This window comes from Thunnus albacares, chromosome 6 (assembly GCF_914725855.1).
Source record: "Thunnus albacares chromosome 6, fThuAlb1.1, whole genome shotgun sequence".
Taxonomy (NCBI): Eukaryota; Metazoa; Chordata; class Actinopteri; order Scombriformes; family Scombridae; genus Thunnus; species Thunnus albacares.
In genome coordinates, this window is record NC_058111.1 from 24405851 (window position 1) to 24427206 (window position 21356).

General features: G+C 39.8%; 1 protein-coding gene across 3 annotated transcripts; it reads right to left on the reverse strand.

Annotated features, from left to right (window-relative positions):
* Window positions 1-230: 230 nt before the first annotated feature.
* LOC122983382 (immunoglobulin superfamily member 5-like) lies at window positions 231-21180 on the reverse strand. Of its 3 annotated transcripts, none has more exons than XM_044353099.1 (10): window positions 20929-21174; window positions 17681-17776; window positions 15241-15555; window positions 11775-11902; window positions 9958-10123; window positions 9251-9382; window positions 3781-3805; window positions 3050-3138; window positions 1632-1696; window positions 231-667 (listed from the first exon to the last, which is right to left on the reverse strand). In XM_044353099.1, the coding sequence occupies exons 2-10, from the start codon at window positions 17727-17729 to the stop codon at window positions 557-559; spliced, it is 1080 nt and encodes a 359-aa protein (XP_044209034.1). In that variant the 5' UTR covers window positions 17730-17776; window positions 20929-21174; the 3' UTR covers window positions 231-556. The 3 variants fall into 3 exon arrangements, with proteins under 3 accessions (XP_044209034.1, XP_044209033.1, XP_044209035.1); XM_044353098.1 differs by having other exon boundaries at window positions 15241-15558; window positions 20929-21173; XM_044353100.1 differs by lacking the exon at window positions 1632-1696 and having other exon boundaries at window positions 583-667; window positions 15241-15558; window positions 20929-21180.
* Between the last annotated feature and the right edge of the window lie 176 nt (window positions 21181-21356).

Here is a 21356-nt window from a genome sequence, read left to right on the forward strand (position 1 = left end):
TCCATATAACTTATTAGTGATGTTGCTGCAATCCCAGATCTTAGCAGTTAACTAGGCAGGTAATTTGTTATTCTAACCAATAAAAATGTTGGCAAAAGATGCAAAAATAAGACCCAAGCTGTAGTAAGCTGGAATTTTCCTTTTAATTGCTCAAATGTGTATGTAAGTATATAGGTTATGGCCTGCACAAATGATATTAGTAAAGATATAAACCAAGAATATAAAAGAACACAAAAATAGCATTTATTGAAAATAAAAGTACAAAAATGTGTTTTTGTCACATACTCTAAAGCAATTTACATTTTAAAGGATTCAAGTTATTACATAAAATTACTTTAGAGTTATAATAATAATAGTGATGATTTTTGCAAAATAATTGTGCTGTACATATTCAGCTCAAAATCACATGGCATTAGCTTGTAGCTTAACCAATATGTGTGACATTATACCATACAAACACTGGTGAATGTCCCATTTGTAAACACTGCACATCCCAATGGTATACAGTTTTGTTAACAAGCTGTTTGTTTTATCAGATAAATGTATTATTATATATTCAAACTGTGGTAATTCTCCTGATGTTCTTGGCATTTTCCTCTGCCAGGTACACCTGGGCTTGGCTGTCACTGTGTAGAGACTGGCTTCTGGACGACACAAGATCAGGGACCTGGGGGACATTTAGGTTTTAGTGATGATACACTAGGTAATTCTGCATCAGTGTAGATGGAAAACAGCCTCAGAAAAAGGCTGGGACAAACAAACTGAGATTCCTGTTCTGAAACTTTCGTTGTAACAAAGTGATACCACATTATTTCAGTTCTTTATAAAATCCAGTGCTCAATCACCAGCAGATGTATCTGAGGCCTTAATATGACTCTCCTCTAATCCTTTTAGCAAACTTAAAACATCGGTCCTTTACTTCAAAGACAGTGAATCGAAACTGAGCTTGTGACCTCGAGTCAGGGCCACTCCACATCAGGTGATTAGGAAAAGAGGCTACGTTCACCAGTCCAGAACAGTAAAGTGGTCCCCTCCTCCATTCATTATTTGACACCAGGATTTTACTCAAGGTATCAATACCGTATGTTAGCCAAATCAATGTGACAGTCAATTAATCAATGACAGATCATGCCCAGTAAATCCACACAGGTACAATTACCTCATCAACATTGACAGGCTAGGATAACGTTGACATTATTTACAAGGTACAGAGACAGAAAATTTTCTCAATTTTGTGTCTTAGTCATGTCTCAGTCTACTCTACACCTACATGTGCATGTGTAGATCATCTAAATATTTAGATTATGCATCACAATGACGACACAGACACTTGGAAGTGCCCTTTAAGCTAAAAATACTGCTGATGGCATTTTGTGGAGCCATAAAGTGCTCTACAACATTTGGATTTACCCACTATGACCAAAAAACATGTTATTCCACATCTCTGCTTTAATGGATGTGTTGAGCTGTCTGATGGGAGGCCAGCAGAGGTGCAACAATTCAGTTCTCTCCTGTATTCATTAACATGAGAGGAGGTAGCAGGAAGTCCAGCTGCAGAATGACTGACTGCATTGTACAGCTCCAGTCCATCTCTCTCTATCACTCTCTCTCTACCTCTTTCTCTATCTTACCTTGTTAAAGGTGACAAAGTCCATTTGGCTACGAGTTTCCATGATTAGCTCATTGTAATCTGCATCTGCAGGGTGAGAAACAGCAATTTAGCCTGATCTAACCTTGCAGTCCCTATGAACAGCTACTGCATAGCTCACTTTTGACTTAAGGTAGACCTCAGCAAAATACTGGGATTTGGTGGCTTTAAGCACCCAGAGGTCTGAGGCATACCAAATAAACACAGCACCCTCAGTTTAAACCTTATCCTTTATTTCTGCCTGAAAACCAACATTTTTGACAAAACTGCTGGATGATTTGGTTGATTTTTAAGCCTGCATTTTATGTGGTTTTGATGCTACTCAGTTGCCTGGGCCATTAAAATTTTATTAACCATTTGATTAAAACTTTGAAGCCAATATATGACTCAAAAGATTGTAACCCCCCTTTTGTTCTGTGAAGCATATGTTACTGATTAGCAATACAAAATTACAGCGAATAATTAATAGTAAAGCTACTATTACTATTATATAGTGGTGCATAGCTACTACCACTATGCTTTCCTACCAAAAGTTAAATGAGAAGCTTGATACCATTCTCATGTTTGTATGCTAAATATGAAGATGGAGCCAGTAGATGGTTAGCTTACCTTAGCATAAAGACTGATAGTAATGGGAAACAGCTAGCCTAGCTTTGTCCAAAGCTCTCAACACACTATCAACACATTATATCTCGTTTGGATTAAATAAACAAGATATGACATGTCAATTTGTGAGCTTTAAAGGTGCTGGTAGGCAGGTTTTTTAACTTTTGGACAGACCCAGGCTAGCTGCTTCCAGTCTTTATTCTAAGCAAAGCTAACCGTCTTCTGGCTCCATATTTAGCATACAGATATGAGAGTGTATCAAGCTTGTAATGAAACTCTCTGCAAGAAAGCAATTATGTGTACATTTACGTATCAAACAATCCCTTTAAGTAACCTACTTACATTTATTGACCTTCATCAGTGACCAGGGGTGAGTGAGTGAGTGATGAGAGTGAGTTCAGATGTTAGAGCAGAAACATCCACAGTCGGGATGATATTGTATTTTAAGAAAACTCTTGCGTCTTAATTTTAGGGTGAAGCATTCTGAAAGGCAAAAATCTCAGCACCTCGCCAAATTGTTAATTCATAGGTGAAGATGAAGAAAAACAACCTTATCAAACCCCAACATAAAAGTTATGGCCATTTAATGTTACGATGCAGTAAAATCTTACTTACCTGTTCAGCAAATGCAGTAGTAACTTTGCTTAGTATTGTATCTTAAAGCTACAGTTTGTCAGATTAAATTGAACATTTCATGTGTACCTTGAGAACTTTCTAGTGTCAGCTGTGTTATTGTGATTAAACAGTTGTCATTGAAGAATACTATTTTAATAGTGAACTGTATGTCACTCTCACCTGTTGGGCCTTCACTAGAATATCCCAGGTTGACAGTCCCCCCTGTCGCCTCAGCAACCGAGCTTCGCCCGATCACTGATTGGTCGAACCTGCAAATGCCCAAATGAACAGTCCAATGGAAAAGATAACCTTTAGCTGAGATACGGCAGAGCCACTTTGGCAGAGGCTATGCTGTTGTGAACAGACAATTTTATTTTCTCACAAAGCTGCAGTATATCAGCGGCCTCTGCATTGTTTTCATCATAAAGTGCTCTGACAGATAAAAAATGAACATCATCATCATTTTTCACCCCATTTTATTAGACCCAACCAAAGTACTCAACTCACACTTCAGTGTGCTCAATGGAAAAGCTATCAAATGTATTTCAGCTGCAGGAAAAATGCTGACAAATATAATACGTAATATATCTGCCCCTTAAATGAGCTAACGACTATTCAAATCCTAATGAAGTTGTTACAAAATGTAATGACTATTTAATGCACGCAATTTCAAATTCATTTCTTCAATTTCCTTTTATAATGAGGGACAATAAAAGTGCATTCATTCTCAGAAATAAGTTGTACGTATTAACTGAGAGTCATGCTGAGTCTTTATACTGTATGAGCTTATGTAAAGTATAAATGGAGCTCAATACAGCCAGGACTGTGTGTCTCTGCTTCTTACACTGATTATTGGCAGCTCCTCTCTCCACCAGCGTAAAATGTGTCTAGAAAGACTTTTTAAATCTTACCTTATTGTCTCCTGTGGGCTTGGTTCTGAAAGGCAAAAAAAATGAGGCATTAACTTCACAGAACTACTATGAGCTATCAGCTGCTAACTTTATTATTCCATTGCATTGACCACAGAGCCATTGTGCTTGTTCGCTGCATCCACAACGATATGAAAGCTGTAAATGTCCTGGTGTTTGTTTGTTTTGGGTTCTGCACTAATATCATAGCCTACGGTCAGTTTGCAATTCAACAGTGAAAGCTGGAGCTGAGTGTTAATGAGTTTTGCAGCACAGCTTCGTGGTTGTCTTTTCCAAAGGTCCTTCTGACCATGACGAAAACACAGCAACATAACAATGGTGAAGAAGGCACTTGCCCCAGGGGTATGGGTTTTAAACAGTCTCATTAGTATTCACAAACAAATGTCAGGTTACATAACTCAACTATGTACATCAACTTAGCATTTTTTAATGGAAATGTACTTGGGAATCTCAACCTATCCACACAAAATCCACAAATGCAGGAAGATCGAGCGCTTTCCAGTAGATGGCGCTAATGCAACATTTGCATCATCAATTGGAGGGTTCCCTCGCTGATTTCTAGCTTTGGGAGAGAGTGGTGCATGTTCACAAATACTGACTGATCTGTCCTGGGGCACAGAAAGAGTATATATGAATTCTTAAAATGGGTGGTATTCAAGCAATCACTTTGGTTCCTGCCACCAACTTCAAAGCAGTTCTTCCCTCACTGTGATTTATTCTGTTGCAGTTTAGTCATTTCAGTCCTCCTTGTGACGTGTGTCACAGCCAAAAAATGACCATCAAAGGAAGATTGTTGCGTGTTGCTAAAGGTACACTATGTAGGATTTTCATTAAAAAAAAATAGACATACAAAAACAATCCCTCTCAATCATCACTTATGACCCACTAGAAGAGAGGCGATGTATTTATCTACAGGGTCTCTGCTCTCTGCGTTTACTTTCTTATTATTTTACTCTATTCATGACGCTTCTGGGCATCAACCTATGGGCAGTGGGTGTGTAGCCCCCAGCCAATATCAGCACGCAGGGTGTGAGGTCGGGACTCATGACGTAATGACCAGGTTACATCACTGTCACCTCTCTCTCTTCTGCTCCGCTCTGCTCTCTGTCTCTGTGTCATGGATATGCAAAGAGCTGCAGGTCTGTGTGTCAGCTTGACCGAGGGTGGGGCTGAGCTACACACAGGCAGAGCAGAGAGGCCAAAGCGGACAGGATGAAGCTCTGTATTCACACAAAATCTGGCAATGCTGCACCTTCCCGCAAGGTTATGCGGAAGTGTGGGTGTGTTTATTTATGCTTTAGAACGTAACTGCTGTTTAACAATCAGAAAATAACGTTTTATTCATCTGACTCACAGCTTTGTTCTCGTCAGCGCTGCTCACTCTCTTTATTCACTTTCTAGCTTGCTCGACCATCACTTCTCTCTCTCTCTCTCTCTCTCTCTCTGTCTTTCTCTCACTTGCTTGTTGATCCAGGGAGGAGGGGCCAACTTTAAATGTTGTGTGTTTACAAACACCAGCTGACAAGTCCTGCATAGTATACCTTTAATGTTGTAGGTAAACTAGCCATGAGAAATAGAAACTGAAAATTGCAAGCAATTTGACCATTTTATTTGTCCAATCTGCCAGAAGAAATTCTTGTTAGACTGTCTACCAGTACATGCCAGTTTTTGATGAGACGGGTAAAGGTAAAAACCTCAAAACTTTTGGAACTCTTTGAGCCATGTTCTGTTTGCTGTTAATAACATCTGGTTGATTACTGACCACTTTGGCACAGTATTCTAACATATCTTTTACACAACATGTCATACATTGCACAGCAATTATGATAAAAAGTACATTATCAAAAAAGTAATGAGAGGACATACTCCTCCATGGTAGCAGCTAGTTAGCTAGCCATGTTGTTGCCGCCCCTTCACCTCACAAGCAGGCAACCAGTGACAATGCTTGGCCTTCTTCTTCTGTTTAGTTTAACAGCAATTGGCATCCATAAATGTTGCATTACCACTATCTACTGGAAAGCATTTGGTCTTCCCTGCATTTGTGGATTCTGTGTAGCACACACAGCGCGGTACAACAGTTTCAAAAGGATCCACATGAATAGGTTGAGATTCGCAAATACATTTCTATTTAAAAAAGCTAAGATGACAATTCACAAATGAATTTAAGGATTGTTAATGTTATTAAGCCATGCAAATGGGGATGTTTGAGTAAAAATGTGACAATGTGTTCGTTAGAGGCATTTATTTATGAATGTTGACGCTTATTTTCAGTCAGTAAATTTATCCAAATGATGGGTTACAGACACAAATTATTCATTCATTTGTGCATTGTGTTTTACAAGACATGAGTCATGTGACATTTTACAAGTCACAGGCTCCCTGCATTTGTGAATTTTGTGTGAAACAGCATGGTCGAACAGTCTCAAAAGAATCCACACAAATAGGCGGAGATTCACAGATATATTTCCATTTAAAAATGTTGATAATTTAAAAAGTTGACATACAAATGATGTGAGTGATAAATTAGAGACACAGATACAAATACAGATTTACAGATACAAATCACCCTGCTGTGCATTGTGTTTTACAGGTTACGTAACTTGACATTTATTTGTGAATACTAATGAGACTGTTTTAAATCTATGCAGGAGAGATATAAACTGTTCCTTTTACAGGGAGAGAAATTGCCTTTGTCATTATATTTTAAATCCCTGCTGTCATACTGGCCAAAGTCTTTGAGGGTGACAAGCCTATATTAGATCCCTTCCAATAATTACAAAGCATACATTACTCCCTCTTGAGGTGGATTACTCAAAGAAGAGCTTAGTGACTTGGAGGCATGCCACATCCTCTAACATCTGAAACATTCTCGTGAAGTTAATTTGACTCGTTCAGGGATGTTAAAGCTAAAGAGTCACAATAAAGCAAGGACGATGGTGAAGGAGGACTCAGACGTTTCAGGTACGGAATCAGCTGCCAGAGGAGAAGGGTCACACCTGCTTTATGATAATCCCTTAGCCCTAAACCATGGCCATGATTTGCAATGGTCCAGAATCAGTCACAGGGATTACGCTGACTTCTAAATGTGTGACTCAGGGCCACTTTTTGTTATCGCACACAAACAGGCTTCCTCCGCCTCCTTGTGCTAGAACAACGATCCCCTCGGAGATGCCATTCCAGAAACATTTGGGCAATGTCCCTCCTTCCTGGCCAGACTTTTTACAACATCACACCAATTTACTTCCACAGGCTCACAGGAACCCGTCAAGGTATTGACCCCTCTATTTGAAGAGGTGACAAGTAGTCCCACCCCATCACAAATATCCTGGGTTAAGTTATAGAGCTCCAAAAGAGTTGCAGTAAAACTGTCTCACTGTGTGGATATTTTAAACCCTTATTAATGCGGTTTGTGGCATTTCCTGAGCAATAGTTGGTAAGAGTTGGTATTGCCTTAGTCACCGTAAGACTTTGAAAGCACATTCATCACATCTTTCTTAAATCTGCTGGATAAGCTTTGTCCGACTGTAATTCAGTGGGGTATGGTCACTCAAACTTGCCGAGTCATGCAGCAGGGACCAGGTGTGAGCTAGACCCTCATGTTCCCCAAGGTACAATCTCTGCCAGTGTACCAACAGCTATAATCCTTTTAGCAAACAGGTTGGTGGCCTGTCCAAAGTCACTACAGTCTCACCAAGCAACTGTCAACCTCCTCTGCACATCTCAGTGGCCTTTATCAGACCATCATGCATACTCAACTGACAGGGTTTATATATAAACCAAAGACCAGGTTTCTTCCCCTTTATTATCCAAGGGAGACCTAAACTGCTGTCTCTTTTTCCACAATATCCTGCACCAACTTTAATAAATCATACAATACACCAGCAGTGAAAAGAGAAGTGTAGAAAGTAGAAGTGCTGTTAGTTGATGGTATTTACAGTTGCACTTGGTTCACAATAGTGATTTTAACAACAACAAAAAGTAGAAATTACAAAACAAGTGAACACACAAAGTTCAACTACATTTCTGTTCTTCACTGACTTGTTGTTCACTGTGAATGGCTCTGTAATTGTCCTGTTGCTGAGCTCATGGAAAGCCTTAAATGTCTTAAACGTAGGAAATGTGATTATAACTGTGGTAGTCTGCTACTTAAACTAAGTAAAATACACAAAGCAAAAAACATAAATTACAGTCATCCCTTTTTGCAATCAAAAATAATGAGAAAGTATTTGATTTATTTATTGTCCATAGTTTCTTATTAAAAGGAAAAAATGATAATGTCTTTGGGGAAATATCAGAAATGTTCCCTTTTCTTTCACTCTTTATGTAACACAATAATGAATCATTTTTGTACACACAGTACTGAAAACAGGACAAGTTACTTTTTCCAACTTTTAGAAAAATCCCTCCAGAGACAAAGAAGACAAATTAAGTGATGAGTATAACAATATAGGAATATAAGGTGACCCTGATTATGAGACAACCCCCCCTTTTTCCAACACCTGTTTTTGGAAAAAGACTTTTTGAAGATTCGTTGCAGTATACACAGTTACATACTCACACACTCTCCTAGCAGACTGTTGGAAGCAGTCAAAAATTATTTCTCCTGCAGTTAGCATTTTTCAGACTGTCTGTGACATCATCTATGACAGTGGTAATTGGCAGCTTCACATATTATTCAGTTTGTGTTCATTTCAGCAGTAAAGATGTCGGCAGATGCTTTAAACTCATTTTCACTCGTCATTAATTTCCTCCATGGCAGAAAAACACGTTACAAGAGCCTTCAGAAACTCCTGCAGGTAAAACTGCACAAACAAAACACTTTTAGTGCTGACTCTAACAGAGTCATTATAAAACACTCTCTCTCCTTAGTACATTCATGCTATAAACAGACTGTAGGCTACAAACAGCCCAGAATGCAACACTCTCTGTAGGAGTTGGTTTACACCAGTACTAAAAATATCATCTTAATCGTGCCAATAGGGTAAATGTGTAAAATTGGTGGTGTGCTGCTTTAAAAAGCACGCAACTTCACAATTTACACCTAAGAGCTGCCTTGCATAGGCACACTGTTCAGTTGTTTAACTCTTAATATGCCTTGCTCAAGGGCACCCCTGTTGTTGTTTTTGTTGATCAGGACTGACAGTCGTTATTCCTTCATATCCAGATTTTACTAGTTCCTCTGGGATTAAAACTCCCAACCCTGAAGTCATACCTTTGTACTGCAGCTGTTTCCTGAGAAGTAAGAGCTTTCTGCTGACAAGTAATGTTCTGCTTTGTCAGAAAAAATATTGCGTGTCCTTGGTGAAGGCCAGCGTGGGGGCAGTGCCGAGTCACTGCGTGTAACTGCCTATCTTCTTCATTATACTTTAATCACAGTTTCTGCTCTGAAAAGAGAAGGGGGAGATGACATTTTTTTCACCTGGAGCAATTTAAGGAAAAGAAAAGTGCCTACTTGCTTGTCTCCTTTGTCTGTAACAGAGGACAGCGCAGATGCAGAGCAGGAGGAGCAGAAGAAGAGCAGAGAGGGAGGCTGTTACTGCCAGCGGGATTGTGCAGTCATCTCCTTCCTCCACCACCTCCGCAACTGAGGAGAGAAGGTCACATCAGTGTTAAGTAAAGAAATGCTGAAGAAATGTTGTTACTTTGCAATTCATGTACAGATTTGTAGATGTAGTGTAAAGAAAGCTGTTTATTTTCCTGTTTTAATTTGCAGTAGTAGGCATGAGAGTGTTGGTTGAGGGTAGCTGCTCTGAGTGGATTTTCTGAAAATGTTACAACTACAACTACAAATGGAGCATTACTAAAATAATAATGCAGTATTTGTCATTTTGAAGCTGTGGGCCTCAGAGAGGTTTGCAACCTCAGTTCCCACTTCAGTGGCTGTGATTCAAACTCGTGTAGTGTTGATGTGGCAGCTCCTGTCTTTTCCACTCTCCTCTTCAATGATAATGTTTACTGATGATTCACAGGTTTCCCAAAAGAGAAAGTGACAGAAAAAAGCAGAGAACAAAATAAAATACACAAAGAGAGACAGATGTAGAAGCAGAAAGCTAAATTCAAATGGAACAAAGAGAGGACTGACTCTGCGTAGAAGACAACTCTCATTCTGTGTTTGTGTGTTAGTTAATGTATAACATGATGGCTGTTGTACAGTCTCACCCACTGTCAGATGGACGCTGCTCATCAGTGGTGTGGGGAGGGCAGACACAGAGGCCAGACAATTCACATGAGAGCTCTTCGCTGCCATCACACTGAGGTTGCTGGTCACAGTGAAGAGGCTCTTCTCAGACTCTTCACTACTGATGTTGTATTCGCCCTGGCTCACCTACATGCCATTCCCCCAGAGAGAGAAAATTATCATTATTTGCACCATATTCTGCTTATTAACAGGGATGTTTACATCCTGACTCGCCAAGTACTCCTGATACTTCTGTTCTCCAATCCTGACTGAATTTAAAGGGATAGTTCACCCACAAACAATGTAAAACTCTTTTTTTTCCCGTGTGGTGCGGCCAAAATCTTAAAATTTTAACTGTAAGACGATGATTATGAGTTCATCTCTGCTATATTTGCATCAGCTTTAAAAGACAAGTTTGGAGAGACTGAGCTTTTTGGAAGTGAAACATATATTTTAAGATTCGTCATCATCTGTTCAGCCTATAGAAGTATTTATGTCCCCACCCATCTGTTGCACTCTGAAATGGGAATTAAGGACAACTCAAAGTAACCCTCCAACTCCATTCAGTGGCACATCAGTCTGGCTGCACCTTTAGTGCAGTGTATTAGATTAGACATGATTTGCTGACATCAATAGCAATTGCTTGATGGTTCCTAGAGCAGCAAAATATTAGATGAGATACAAGATGCAAACTTAACCGCAACATCTCTTCAAATATGATGACATGATGATCTATACACTTTGTTTTGACCAGTTTCTGATTCAGATATATGCAATTGTCAGCTAGTGACGTTCATGACCAACAAATTGTTTTCGATTTTAGTGACCAGATGCACAGCACAGCACAATCTGGATAAAGAGCTGGAGTAGGATGAATTGTTGGCAGGAATACATTACAAGCAAGTTAAATGGTAAATGGACTGCATTTATATAGCACCTTGCTAGTCTTATCGACCACTCACTCAAAGCACTTTACAATACATGCCAACATTCACCCACTCACACACACATTCATGATGCCACGCGGCCATCATGCAACCTGCTCATCAGGAGCGATACAGTGCTTCCTATCCAAAGTGCCCCACAATGTTTCTATGCTCATCCACCCACACACAAACTCACACACCGCAATTTGGGGTTCAGTATCTTGCCCAAGGACACCTCAACATGCAGACTGTAGAAGCCTAGGATCGACCCATCGACCTTCTGATTAGTGGGTGACCTCTACCTCCTGGGCCACAGCCTTTTAAATGGACTTGAATTTAATCAATCAAATCAGCTTCTCTCATCCACTATAAAAAGAAGTGCACTCCTCACTGTGACACACTGACAGCTTGCTGAAGGATCAATAGAAGAGATTAGGCCACCTAGCCTAAAAGGAATGATTCATCTGCATTTGCTCATTCTCCACTCCAGCTGAGAGCCCTGTGTGCCACACAAAGTAAGGGCAAGTTTCCAATTAAAGTGCTCACAAAGAGGTCTGTGAATTGTTGTAAATATGTTATTTTATTTAGAAATGGATAGAATAGAAGAAAACACTAAAGGTTTTGATGTTTTGCCTTTTTGAATGCTATAAACCAAATTCAGCTGAGTGCACTAGGAGTTCACTGATAAATGTGTAATAGGAAAAACAAGTTTTTGTTATGTATCTGTAGAGTAGAAATTATGCAGTGGTGACACATTTATGTCACAGCAAGTGTTTCGGCAATATTATATCAGTGTTTTGGAATGTAAAATGGCCTTCTAAGTTTAAATATAAAGATAATAGTGATGAGGATGATTGTAGATGTTAATTTACCTTTTTGTCATCCACCCTCCATTGCAAAGTGGGTTGAGGGTACCATCCTGCCGCTTGGCATTCAAACAGGACCGACTGCCCTCTAAAAGCCAACTTGTTGTCTCCAAAGACTTTCACGCTGCCCTTTTCTGCAATCAGAAAAGAAGTACATTCACAAACTTGAATGTTGTTCTTTTTTCTTATTTATGTACCTACATGCCGGTGTATGTACCTCTGTATATTCCTGCATATGCATGAGTGTGTGTGAATTCATGAATGCAGATAAAACTGGGTAAAGGAATCAATTTCATGTCAGTCTCCGCTGAAATTCATGTAATTTTGTGCAGGTATCCAAAGATGAGCATCACCTCTTCAGTTGGCCCGTTTGCTTATAAAAGACGGATTTCATTCGTGCCGAGTGATTGATTGCGTGTCTCAAAGTCTCAACTGCTTGACGAATGCTTCTCCTCTTTTTCCCTTCATCTCTTTCCTTGCCAGCCAAATAAGCCACTTAAGGCCCTGGGAAATACAGTATCTCATATGTGAAGTCTATTGTCTGGGCAAATGAAAGGCAGTAGATGCAACAGACAATTGCTATAGACAGAAAGATAATTACAGAAGCTTCGGTGCTTTGTCTGAGCGAATGACACGTCTGTGTTGATTTAGCTTCAAATCCTCAGATGTTTTGTACGCATTATCGGCTGTCCCTTTTCTCCAGGGGCTTTTATTTGATGGCTGATTTGGTGTCATAAACTTCATAGCATCCAATTCTGATAGCGGACTCCAGCTGCTCTTAGAGAATCTGAGTGAACAAAACTTGGCCAGGAACCAACAGCCTCATTTGCACCAACTGATGAGGGGCCCCGGTGATCATAACTGATTGATAATAAAGAAAGGGACGACATCAGCACTCCCTCCCAAAGCTCCGATGTAAGTGATCCCTGAAATAAGGTTTCATAAGGTTTGTTAATCACTGTAGGGAAACTTTGGGTGAGGTGTGGAGCCCTCAGCCCTCAGCTCTAATTCTGGAGATTTTTCAGAGGGGAAATTGCTGCTTTGAAGGCAGTAATTACAGACTTGTACATATCTGTGTGCAGGATCGTGTATGTCTGCATGCATGTTGTGTTACATGAACAGTAGATAACATATGTGCTGTATGTGTGGGTTTAAATTTATTCCAATGAGCCTCTACAGTCCAATCACTACAGGCACGTCCACTCTTCTCCTTTTTTGCAGCTCTAGCCTTCACTGCAGATCCACTCAACAGTGCATGCAACCATATTGATTTGCTCAAGTGAGAGGTTTGTGTGTGTGAGTGACAAAAAAATAGAAGAGAAAGAGCATCGAGAACAAGCAGGAGTGTGTGGTCATATTTACATCATCTTCATATTGGACAATTAAAGCAGGGAGTGAGGAGGATAGCACACAGAGTCAAGCAGCCTGCTGTATAGATTTATGGCTCCCTTCCAACAGTATATTTGAGGCTGCAGTACACAAATCACAGGCAGAGTTGCTGACTGTTAACTGGGCGTGCCAGGATGCACAATTAATTCAAAGGCTGTGTCAGGCCATAGTGATCCTCTGCATCCAGACTGGAAGGCCTGATTCACCACACACACTACTGTTAATGGGTGCATATGTCAGTGGGGATTTGTGGCACTGGCAGCAATGGAGGCTCTCTTCATAATATACTGGAGAGATGGGACATTGGTTTCCTACTCGCTTCTTGCAGAGGAGATGTTTCCACACAGATTTTTTTTAGCTGAGCTCTCAATTCAAGGGTACATACTGGAGATGCAAATAAGCTGGATGATAAGGTCAAGGGAAGCGCAAGTCCGTGCAAATCTTAGCAAGCATTTAATGAGTTGTCACTGAGTTTTAGGCATGCCACTCCCAAGAAGACTGAGCACCAAGGGGTGAATATCTTTCCTTATTAGCTAAAATATGTCATTTTGTCATCAGACAATCTTTAAACTGAGGTACTGTATGAATTATTAAAGTGGAGAGGATTGTGAAAAGAAGAAAACTTGATAATTAATATCCCTAACTTTTTATAATGATGCAGACTAAAGTGAACACAGGAACAACTGCTGGTAGAGATAACATCCAATGAGATCAATGTGTGTTCTCTGTTTCTCAAAACTGAAAGATTGGTCCTGTCAGCCTGTAATGGGAAAAATTAAACCCTGACACGCACACTGGATTGTTGTCTTCTGTATATTACCAAGAGCCATTTGCAAGTAAAGACCAAAATATAAATTTGTGGTGGGAAAGAATTAAAATATCCTCCTCTGCTCTCACAAAAAAAAGTCAGACTACCATCCCTTCAGCAAAAAGAAAAATGACCCTCATAAACTTTTTCTGACTCCCCATTTTTGTCCTCAATTTGTCTGAAATAAAATATTTGTAAATAGTATGGCCATTTTAAGTCACTTCTTTAGACTTTGGATGTTTTTTTCTTTGGTAATTACAACCACTTCTTAAAATGTTGGTTCACACTGCAGTGCTTTCCATCTCCAGATAACAACACCATCAGAGCTGTGGGACACTACTGATTCTTATCAGGTCCTAACTCTAACTCTCCAGCAAATGTGCCACCCGGGCCTCACACAGCACAGCCCGATTGGCACAGCATCTGCATAATATACACTGAATGAGGAAAGGAGAGGAGAAAGAGACTGGCTGTAGCTGCAACCCGTAAATCCTTCTCTGCTGCCTGCTCTGACCGGCATGGAGTCCAGCACTGGGAGCAAATCAATTCCTGTCCCTGACACCACCCACACCATCATTAACAATGTCACACAGACCATCAAACATGCCTGGGCAACTGTACTCCACCACACAGGCACAAATGATTTCCCACCCTTAATGTACAGCATGATTGATCCTTCAGGCACTAGTTCAGCTACTTTACAGAAACCTGAAAACTTTCATTCTTGAATCCCTCTCTCCAAACTAATAAAATCAAAGGCTTCTTCAAGTTAATTAAGATGTGCATCTTGAATGCTGAGGGAAAGTACTATGGTTATGTTTGTTTTTGTTTTGTCTCTGTGTCTCTGTGTTCTTTAGTGAAGACGGCAGCGTGCGGGTGGGCAGAATCAAAGCGGCTACACAACTTTTGCTTAGTCTCTTCATTTGCCTCTTTTTTTGCGCACTGCTTTTTGCCTCGTCAAGGTTAAATTCAGTGTGTTTCAGCACTCTCTCACACTTCAATAGTTTTCAAAAGACTTGCCATCTGCTTGGTTTCTTTTGCTGCTTTATGTGCACCTGTGTACGTGAATGTGTGTATGTAAAAACACAGAAAATGAGTATTCCTGAGAGAAGCTGGCTGCACAAAAAGCCTTTGAATTTCTCTGTTGCAGAAACAAACTGTTCTTTGCTGCCTTCCTGCTACAATGAATCAAGGTAACAACCACACAAGCGTGCATACACAAACATAAACACATGTACACAGTGCCTCCATGTACACACATATGAACATACAGACCTTGTACAAACAGGTTTGCTGTTTTCCTATCAATGTCCTGGATGTCACAGGTCACTTGTCCCTGATGGAGCCTCTCTGTGTTCCTGAGGACAAACACCCAGCTGTCCCCCTTTGAGGTAGGCCCTTCCTCTGCTGTCACGTTAAGGTTAGAAGAACGAAGGACGCCATGCAATCTGGAGATGGTGAGCGCCACTGTACCATTCAGCAGCCACACCATAGCTGCCCACTGGGTGTTAGCGGTGCTGCAAGTGAAGCGGGCCTCGTCCCCGCGCAGGACTGTCAGGGTTTCAGGTGACAACTTTATCTGAGCTCCACCTGCAAAACAAGACAGACAGAAAATACTGTTACAAAAACTACTTTAACAATACCTTCAGTCCTGTACTGAGTCTGAAACTGTTAATGAAATAAATGAAAACATGTTAATCACCAGAACACCACTTACTAACACTGCTGCCTTTAAAAGAAGGGTTTGACATTTTGAGAGACACATTTACTCGCCTTCTAGCTGAGAGTTTTATTTGTACGGCAAATATGAAGCAACAGCCAGCGGGAAACAGCTAGCCGGGCTCTGTCCAAAGGTAACAAAATCCACCTACCAGCACCTTTAAATATCACTAATTAACATGCTATATTTTGTTTGTTTAATCCGCCCAAAAATGTAAGTGAAAAAAAAAACACATAAACAAGTTGTAGTTTTACAAGAGGTTATTTCTTGGACTATTTTTTGTGTTCCTAGAGTCCTGTGGTCAACATGAGGTTGCCAGGCAACCAGTAGAGACTCTATATTTCCCAAAATGACAAAATATACCTTTAACAAGACAGAATACGACCACACAATCAGAATTAAGAAGTTGGCTATGCAATATACGAAGCGTATTGACTTTAACAGAAAATCACTCTAGTAGCAAAGAAAACACAACAACAGTCTATAGTCTAAAGATGCACAGTTAAACAACGAAGGGAAATGGTACAGTTCTTATTGGAGACGTCAGCACATGAATGAAAATTTAGCAGAATGTGAAATAATTGACTTGTTTGCAATGCAAACTGGCTCCTTCAAAAAACCAAATAAAATGCATGCACAGTGCACATAGAGCATGATCAAACATTTGCAACAGAGGGTGTCACAGAGAAATTATTTGAGAAGAGACTTTACATTTCATTATCTGAGGATAAACTGAAATTAGTGTAAGGGGAAAGAAAACCATAAATATGGTGGAGAATGAGGGATCAGTAAGTAGATGCATTTACTCACTTGTCTTCTTGTCTAAAACACAGAAAAACTTAAGAGGAATCATTGTTTTATTCAGTGTTCTGTGTGTCAAGTGTGAGTCAAGATTTCAGAAGAGGAACAGAGCACATTTGAGTTATTGCTTCCTTTTCATGACGACTCCATGTGTGTCACTTTTAGACAAATTTGCAAAGCAGAAGCAGACGCAAAGGAGAGAGTGAGTAAGAGATGAAAAAGAAAGAGTGAAGAAAGAAAGAGAGAAATGAAATAGGCCTAAGAGGGATAAAGAAAGTGAGTGACAGCACAGCTCCCTACACCTGTTTCTTACTGTGTCTGTCCAGATGGAGACGGGTGATTTGGTCGGGTGCATGCACGAGTGCAAACAGGATTTAGTGTGAAAATTCTGACAAATTAATCTGTAGCTTTCAGCAACAGGCCACAGTGTAATTCTGCAGAGTAAACATTTTAACAGTAGCCTGTAGAATTGAGTAAACCTACAAAAATTACATGATTAGAGCTTAAAGAGATGAGCAGACACTGTGAGAAGATATTCATTACCCCCTGTGCACAAACTCTTAGGGCCCATTCCTCAGTTACACTATAAACAGATGCATATGCATACGCTCATCCTCAACTGCATTATATCATATCTTTTCAGCTTTTTATTGCTGACAAATGAAGGAGAAAAGGAATTAATATTAATGGAAAACTGTGAAATATGAAATAACAGGTTTACGCCTCAGTACTCAGAGTGATGTATAACTTGTTTGTGGTGAGCTAACTGTGTTACCTTCTGCAGCCAGCATGCTGGGTCATAAATTATGCATCCGTTTAGGAAATTAGGTCTGAGAAATATCTAGGCCGGCCTATACAGCTATTTCTTTTCATTGCAATCAAAGAATAGCAGACTAATGAGCAGAATTTGTGCGTGCTCCTATTGGGACTGTGATCCAGTGACTCTCAAGTCCCCTGACCACTAGCTACAGCTTACTGTTAACTAGATAGGCAGCCATTTTGAAGAAAATTAATTATAAAGTGCAGATAGATCATTAGGCCCTCTAATTAGATTGTCTGTGGGTTTAATCTGAGGGGTGCTGCTGTTAAGCAAACCACAGCACTGAATGTGGCCGTTAATACAAGAACATTACTGGCCTCTCTGACACATCTCCAATCAGACAAGCTGCTGTTTGTTTTGAGCTCAATTCTCACCGTAAATCCTGCATGAAAGTAGAAGCACTAATAGAGCAAAGATGTCCATGTTCAATCTGGCAGTCCAGTCAGTCCATTGTTCAGTGCTGAATGGATCTGAAACAAAAAAATAATTTAATTATATTATTGCAGTTTCACCACTATGGTCCAGACTGAAATACATCAAAAACTATTGGATGGATTGCCTTGGAATTTGGTGATCTAGTGACTTTTCCCCTGGGGCCAACATGAGGTTGACATTTGTGATTTTAAATAAAATGTCTCAGCAGCTGTAGGATGGATAACCATGAAATTCGGAACAGACATTCATGTCCCCCTCAGGATGAATTGTAATAACTGTAATAACCCATTAACTTTTCACTTTTTAAAATTTTAATCGGCCCAATATTTGGTTTATGATCAAATACTTGCAAAACTAATAACATTCCCTTCATCTTTAGCTGTACTTTGCCTTTAGTGCTAATTAGCAAATGTTAGCATGCTGAAGCCTTGTTTTATTCTTGTGCGAGACACGGTGGCGCGGGCCTCCACAGATGGCGCGCAAGCTACGAGCATGCACAGAGGTGTTTATGCTCAATGCGTTGTTCGTTGCAGTATTCTCCGAAATGCCAATGGGGCGTACAAACAAAACATTGTGCGAGTAAGTCAACAAGTGTTACCGGAAGAATGTCATTTTCCATCATGGCTACACGCGCTGCCCTGGAACTATTAAAACTACAAAGGCGACACATGACTCAGGACTTCCGAGGTCTCATCTGTGTAAAGTTCTTAGATTCTGAGCTTCAAAATGTGACATGTAACTTAAATATTCTGTTTGAATATTTAAGTTACATGTCACATTTTGAATATTGTGCTTTTTAAATATATCAACTCACTAATTCCACATTCAAATGGTCATGAATATTTAGAGAGCTCGACAAGAAAAAAAAGACAGGTATAACCTCATGATTTAAAGCTCTATGGAAGTAGTCCTATGTGAATAACATTGGAGTGAATTCTCATCCATATGCTTCATATATTTTGACTTGCTACCGTACAAATATGCTGATAACATAACATTGTGTAATAATTCTTCATTTCACTGGTCAGTATGAGAGACTGTTTGAACAAGTGATGTGTGTGTTTTTTTGTTTGTGAAATAAGCCACACACACACACACACACAAACATTGTGAGTACAAAAACCTTTATTTAAAAACATACACACATTTTTGTATTGATTACACACTTGTAAACAAAAATTTAAAAACTATGTACAAAAGAGCAGCTGTCTCTGTTTTATTCCTCTGGGAAGTCCCTCTCTGCCTCAAACAGCACCTGGTAGACCTTGACTTTGACGTCATGCTTTTGTGCCAGGTGGATATTAGCCAGCATGTCCCTGATTACGTCGGCAAACCGAGCATCTGCACTGTCCTCCTCACTGAATTTCTCCCTCACTTGGCCCAGGTGTGCCAATTTCGCCAGAAGGACATCATCCCATGCTGAGGGTGCAGGACAGGGGGCACAGTCTGGCACAGGGGAAAGCAGGCCTGGATGAGTTGACTGGGTGGAGAGTTGAGGCAGGGGAGATGGTGAGTCCCTCACAGAGGATGAAAAGCTGCTGGATGTTGTCTCAGTGGATGATGGTCTAGAAAGTGATGGAGAGAGTGTTTAATAAAGAAAACTGTAATTATAATGAAGCTGCCCCTTAAAACACCACATGATAAGGCAAACAAAGCACACTGCCAGCTACTCTGGTATGTGCCAAATTAACTCTTAATGATAACAGATATAACAGTGAATACGCTATGTTTGTGAAATGAGTACTGATGATAGCACTCATTCTACTAATTCTTAGCAGATATGATACTGTACATGTAGTATGGAACTGGGATACAGCTCCACTGAAACATATTGTCTTCTTTGTTACCATTTCTGGTCTTTGTTTACTTTGTTCTGCATAACAGGACATGGAAAGAGTTGTTAAATTTTATTTTCCTGTTTTGTTCAATGGTCACTTTCTGATAATAAGTAAATGAGAACACAAGCTATAAAGACACAAAATAAACTACAACAGACAGTAAAGGAAACTAGGCTGTCTGGCAGCAGTGGTAACACCAATGTACCACCAAACGCTGCATTTATGTACTATAATTACTGTCACTTACCTCATGTTTTGCCAGTGTGGTGATGATATCTCTGTACAAATTCAGTGTCATTTGGTTGTCTCTGTGGTCTCTGAAGGGACAACAATAAAGGGTCGTAGAGGTGTCTACAGAGGCTAATCAGCTTGGGCAGTCTACCTTCAAACATATCCATCTTGAAATGAAAATCGCAGCGTGCACCTAGTTATAAAATTCCGATGCTGTGACGCCAATTTTGGCGTGGGGACCCTGGCACCAGGGACACTCAACACTGTGTTGAGTATAAACCTAGCTTAACACACTAAACATGGTGATCATGATAAACTTTATTCCCAGCATGTTAACATTGTCATAATTATGACATAATGATTATCAACTGAACCTGGTTTCTCTGAGTAACCTAATTAAACACACTAGCATGTTAGCATGCTGACATTAGCATTTAGCTCAAAGCAGCATTTTACCTGTAAGTACAGCCCCAGAACTGTTAGCATATCCTAACTTACATCTGATGTAGCTTGAAGATACACTATTAAAAGACAACTCTCTATTGTAGTCTAATCTTTTATGTTTACCTTGTAAAGTTTTTGCAAATGAAATCCATAAGGTCAGAAAGATAAATAAAGCCTATTACATTATTTTATTCATTCTGAGCTTAACTCGTACTTGTGCTTTCATCTTATTTCAAAAAACATAAACTCTGGATTTACTGATACAAAATAAAGCAATGCGGTAAACTGTAACATGAACAGTCAAAGCAAATCACAGTAAATGTAGTGAAACTTGAGTATGTCTTTGTATGCAATGTGATCAACTGTTTGGTGGTCACTATAGGATTGTACAGTCACTCCTTGGAAGAAACTCTATGATCATTTTAACACAGATTATATTTTAGTCACAGTGCAACAGGTTCAGTTATATTAAATCCAGGTCTGGGTATAATTACTTATTTAGTAAAACACTAAGTTACTCAATGAAACCACTGAGATCTTAACTTGTTGCCTGGTACCTGCCTCTCAACAATTTCTTTCACATACAGAAAAAGCAACATCTCCATAATAAAACTACAATCCTGGTTAAGTGTACAATAAATATTCATAAATCTATCTGTGTTTGTGTCACTCACCTCAGTCTAGTGTCTCAACAGTCTTGCAGCAAGTGTCCCACACAGTGGATACATTGTCATTGATGCTCCTACTTCTTCCTCATGTTAAGCGCTCAGTTGTATCACCCAAAACTGTCCTGTTAAATATTACCAAACTCAGTGGGAACTTTGCCCCGTGATACAAACAGATGTGAATATACTGTGACTCAGAGTGCAAACAATGCCCTTTTAAGTCCCCAATTCCCAGGGGCCTTAAAACAAGGCCCCCTCCCTCTTCAAATGAATGGATCTAGGCACACTGGATGATGTATCTGTAGTTTCAAGATCCCCTTCAGAGATATTTTAAAACATATAAAAATACTCTGCTATAAATACTAATGTGAAAAATCTATCTAATCTATTCCTCCACCCTCATTGAACAATCCCAAATTAATGAACATACAAATATG

Excerpts from the sequence above, each read along its gene's own strand:
- LOC122983382 (XM_044353098.1), bottom strand. The coding sequence starts at position 17,729 with ATGGACATCTTTGCTCTATTAGTGCTTCTACTTTCATGCAGGATTTAC. Across the intron at positions 9,383-9,957 it reads CAGCGTCCATCTGACAGTGG|TTGCGGAGGTGGTGGAGGAA; the intron begins GTGAGACTGTAC and ends TTCTCTCCTCAG. Across the intron at positions 3,139-3,780 it reads AGCCCACAGGAGACAATAAG|GTTCGACCAATCAGTGATCG; the intron begins GTAAGATTTAAA and ends GGGCATTTGCAG.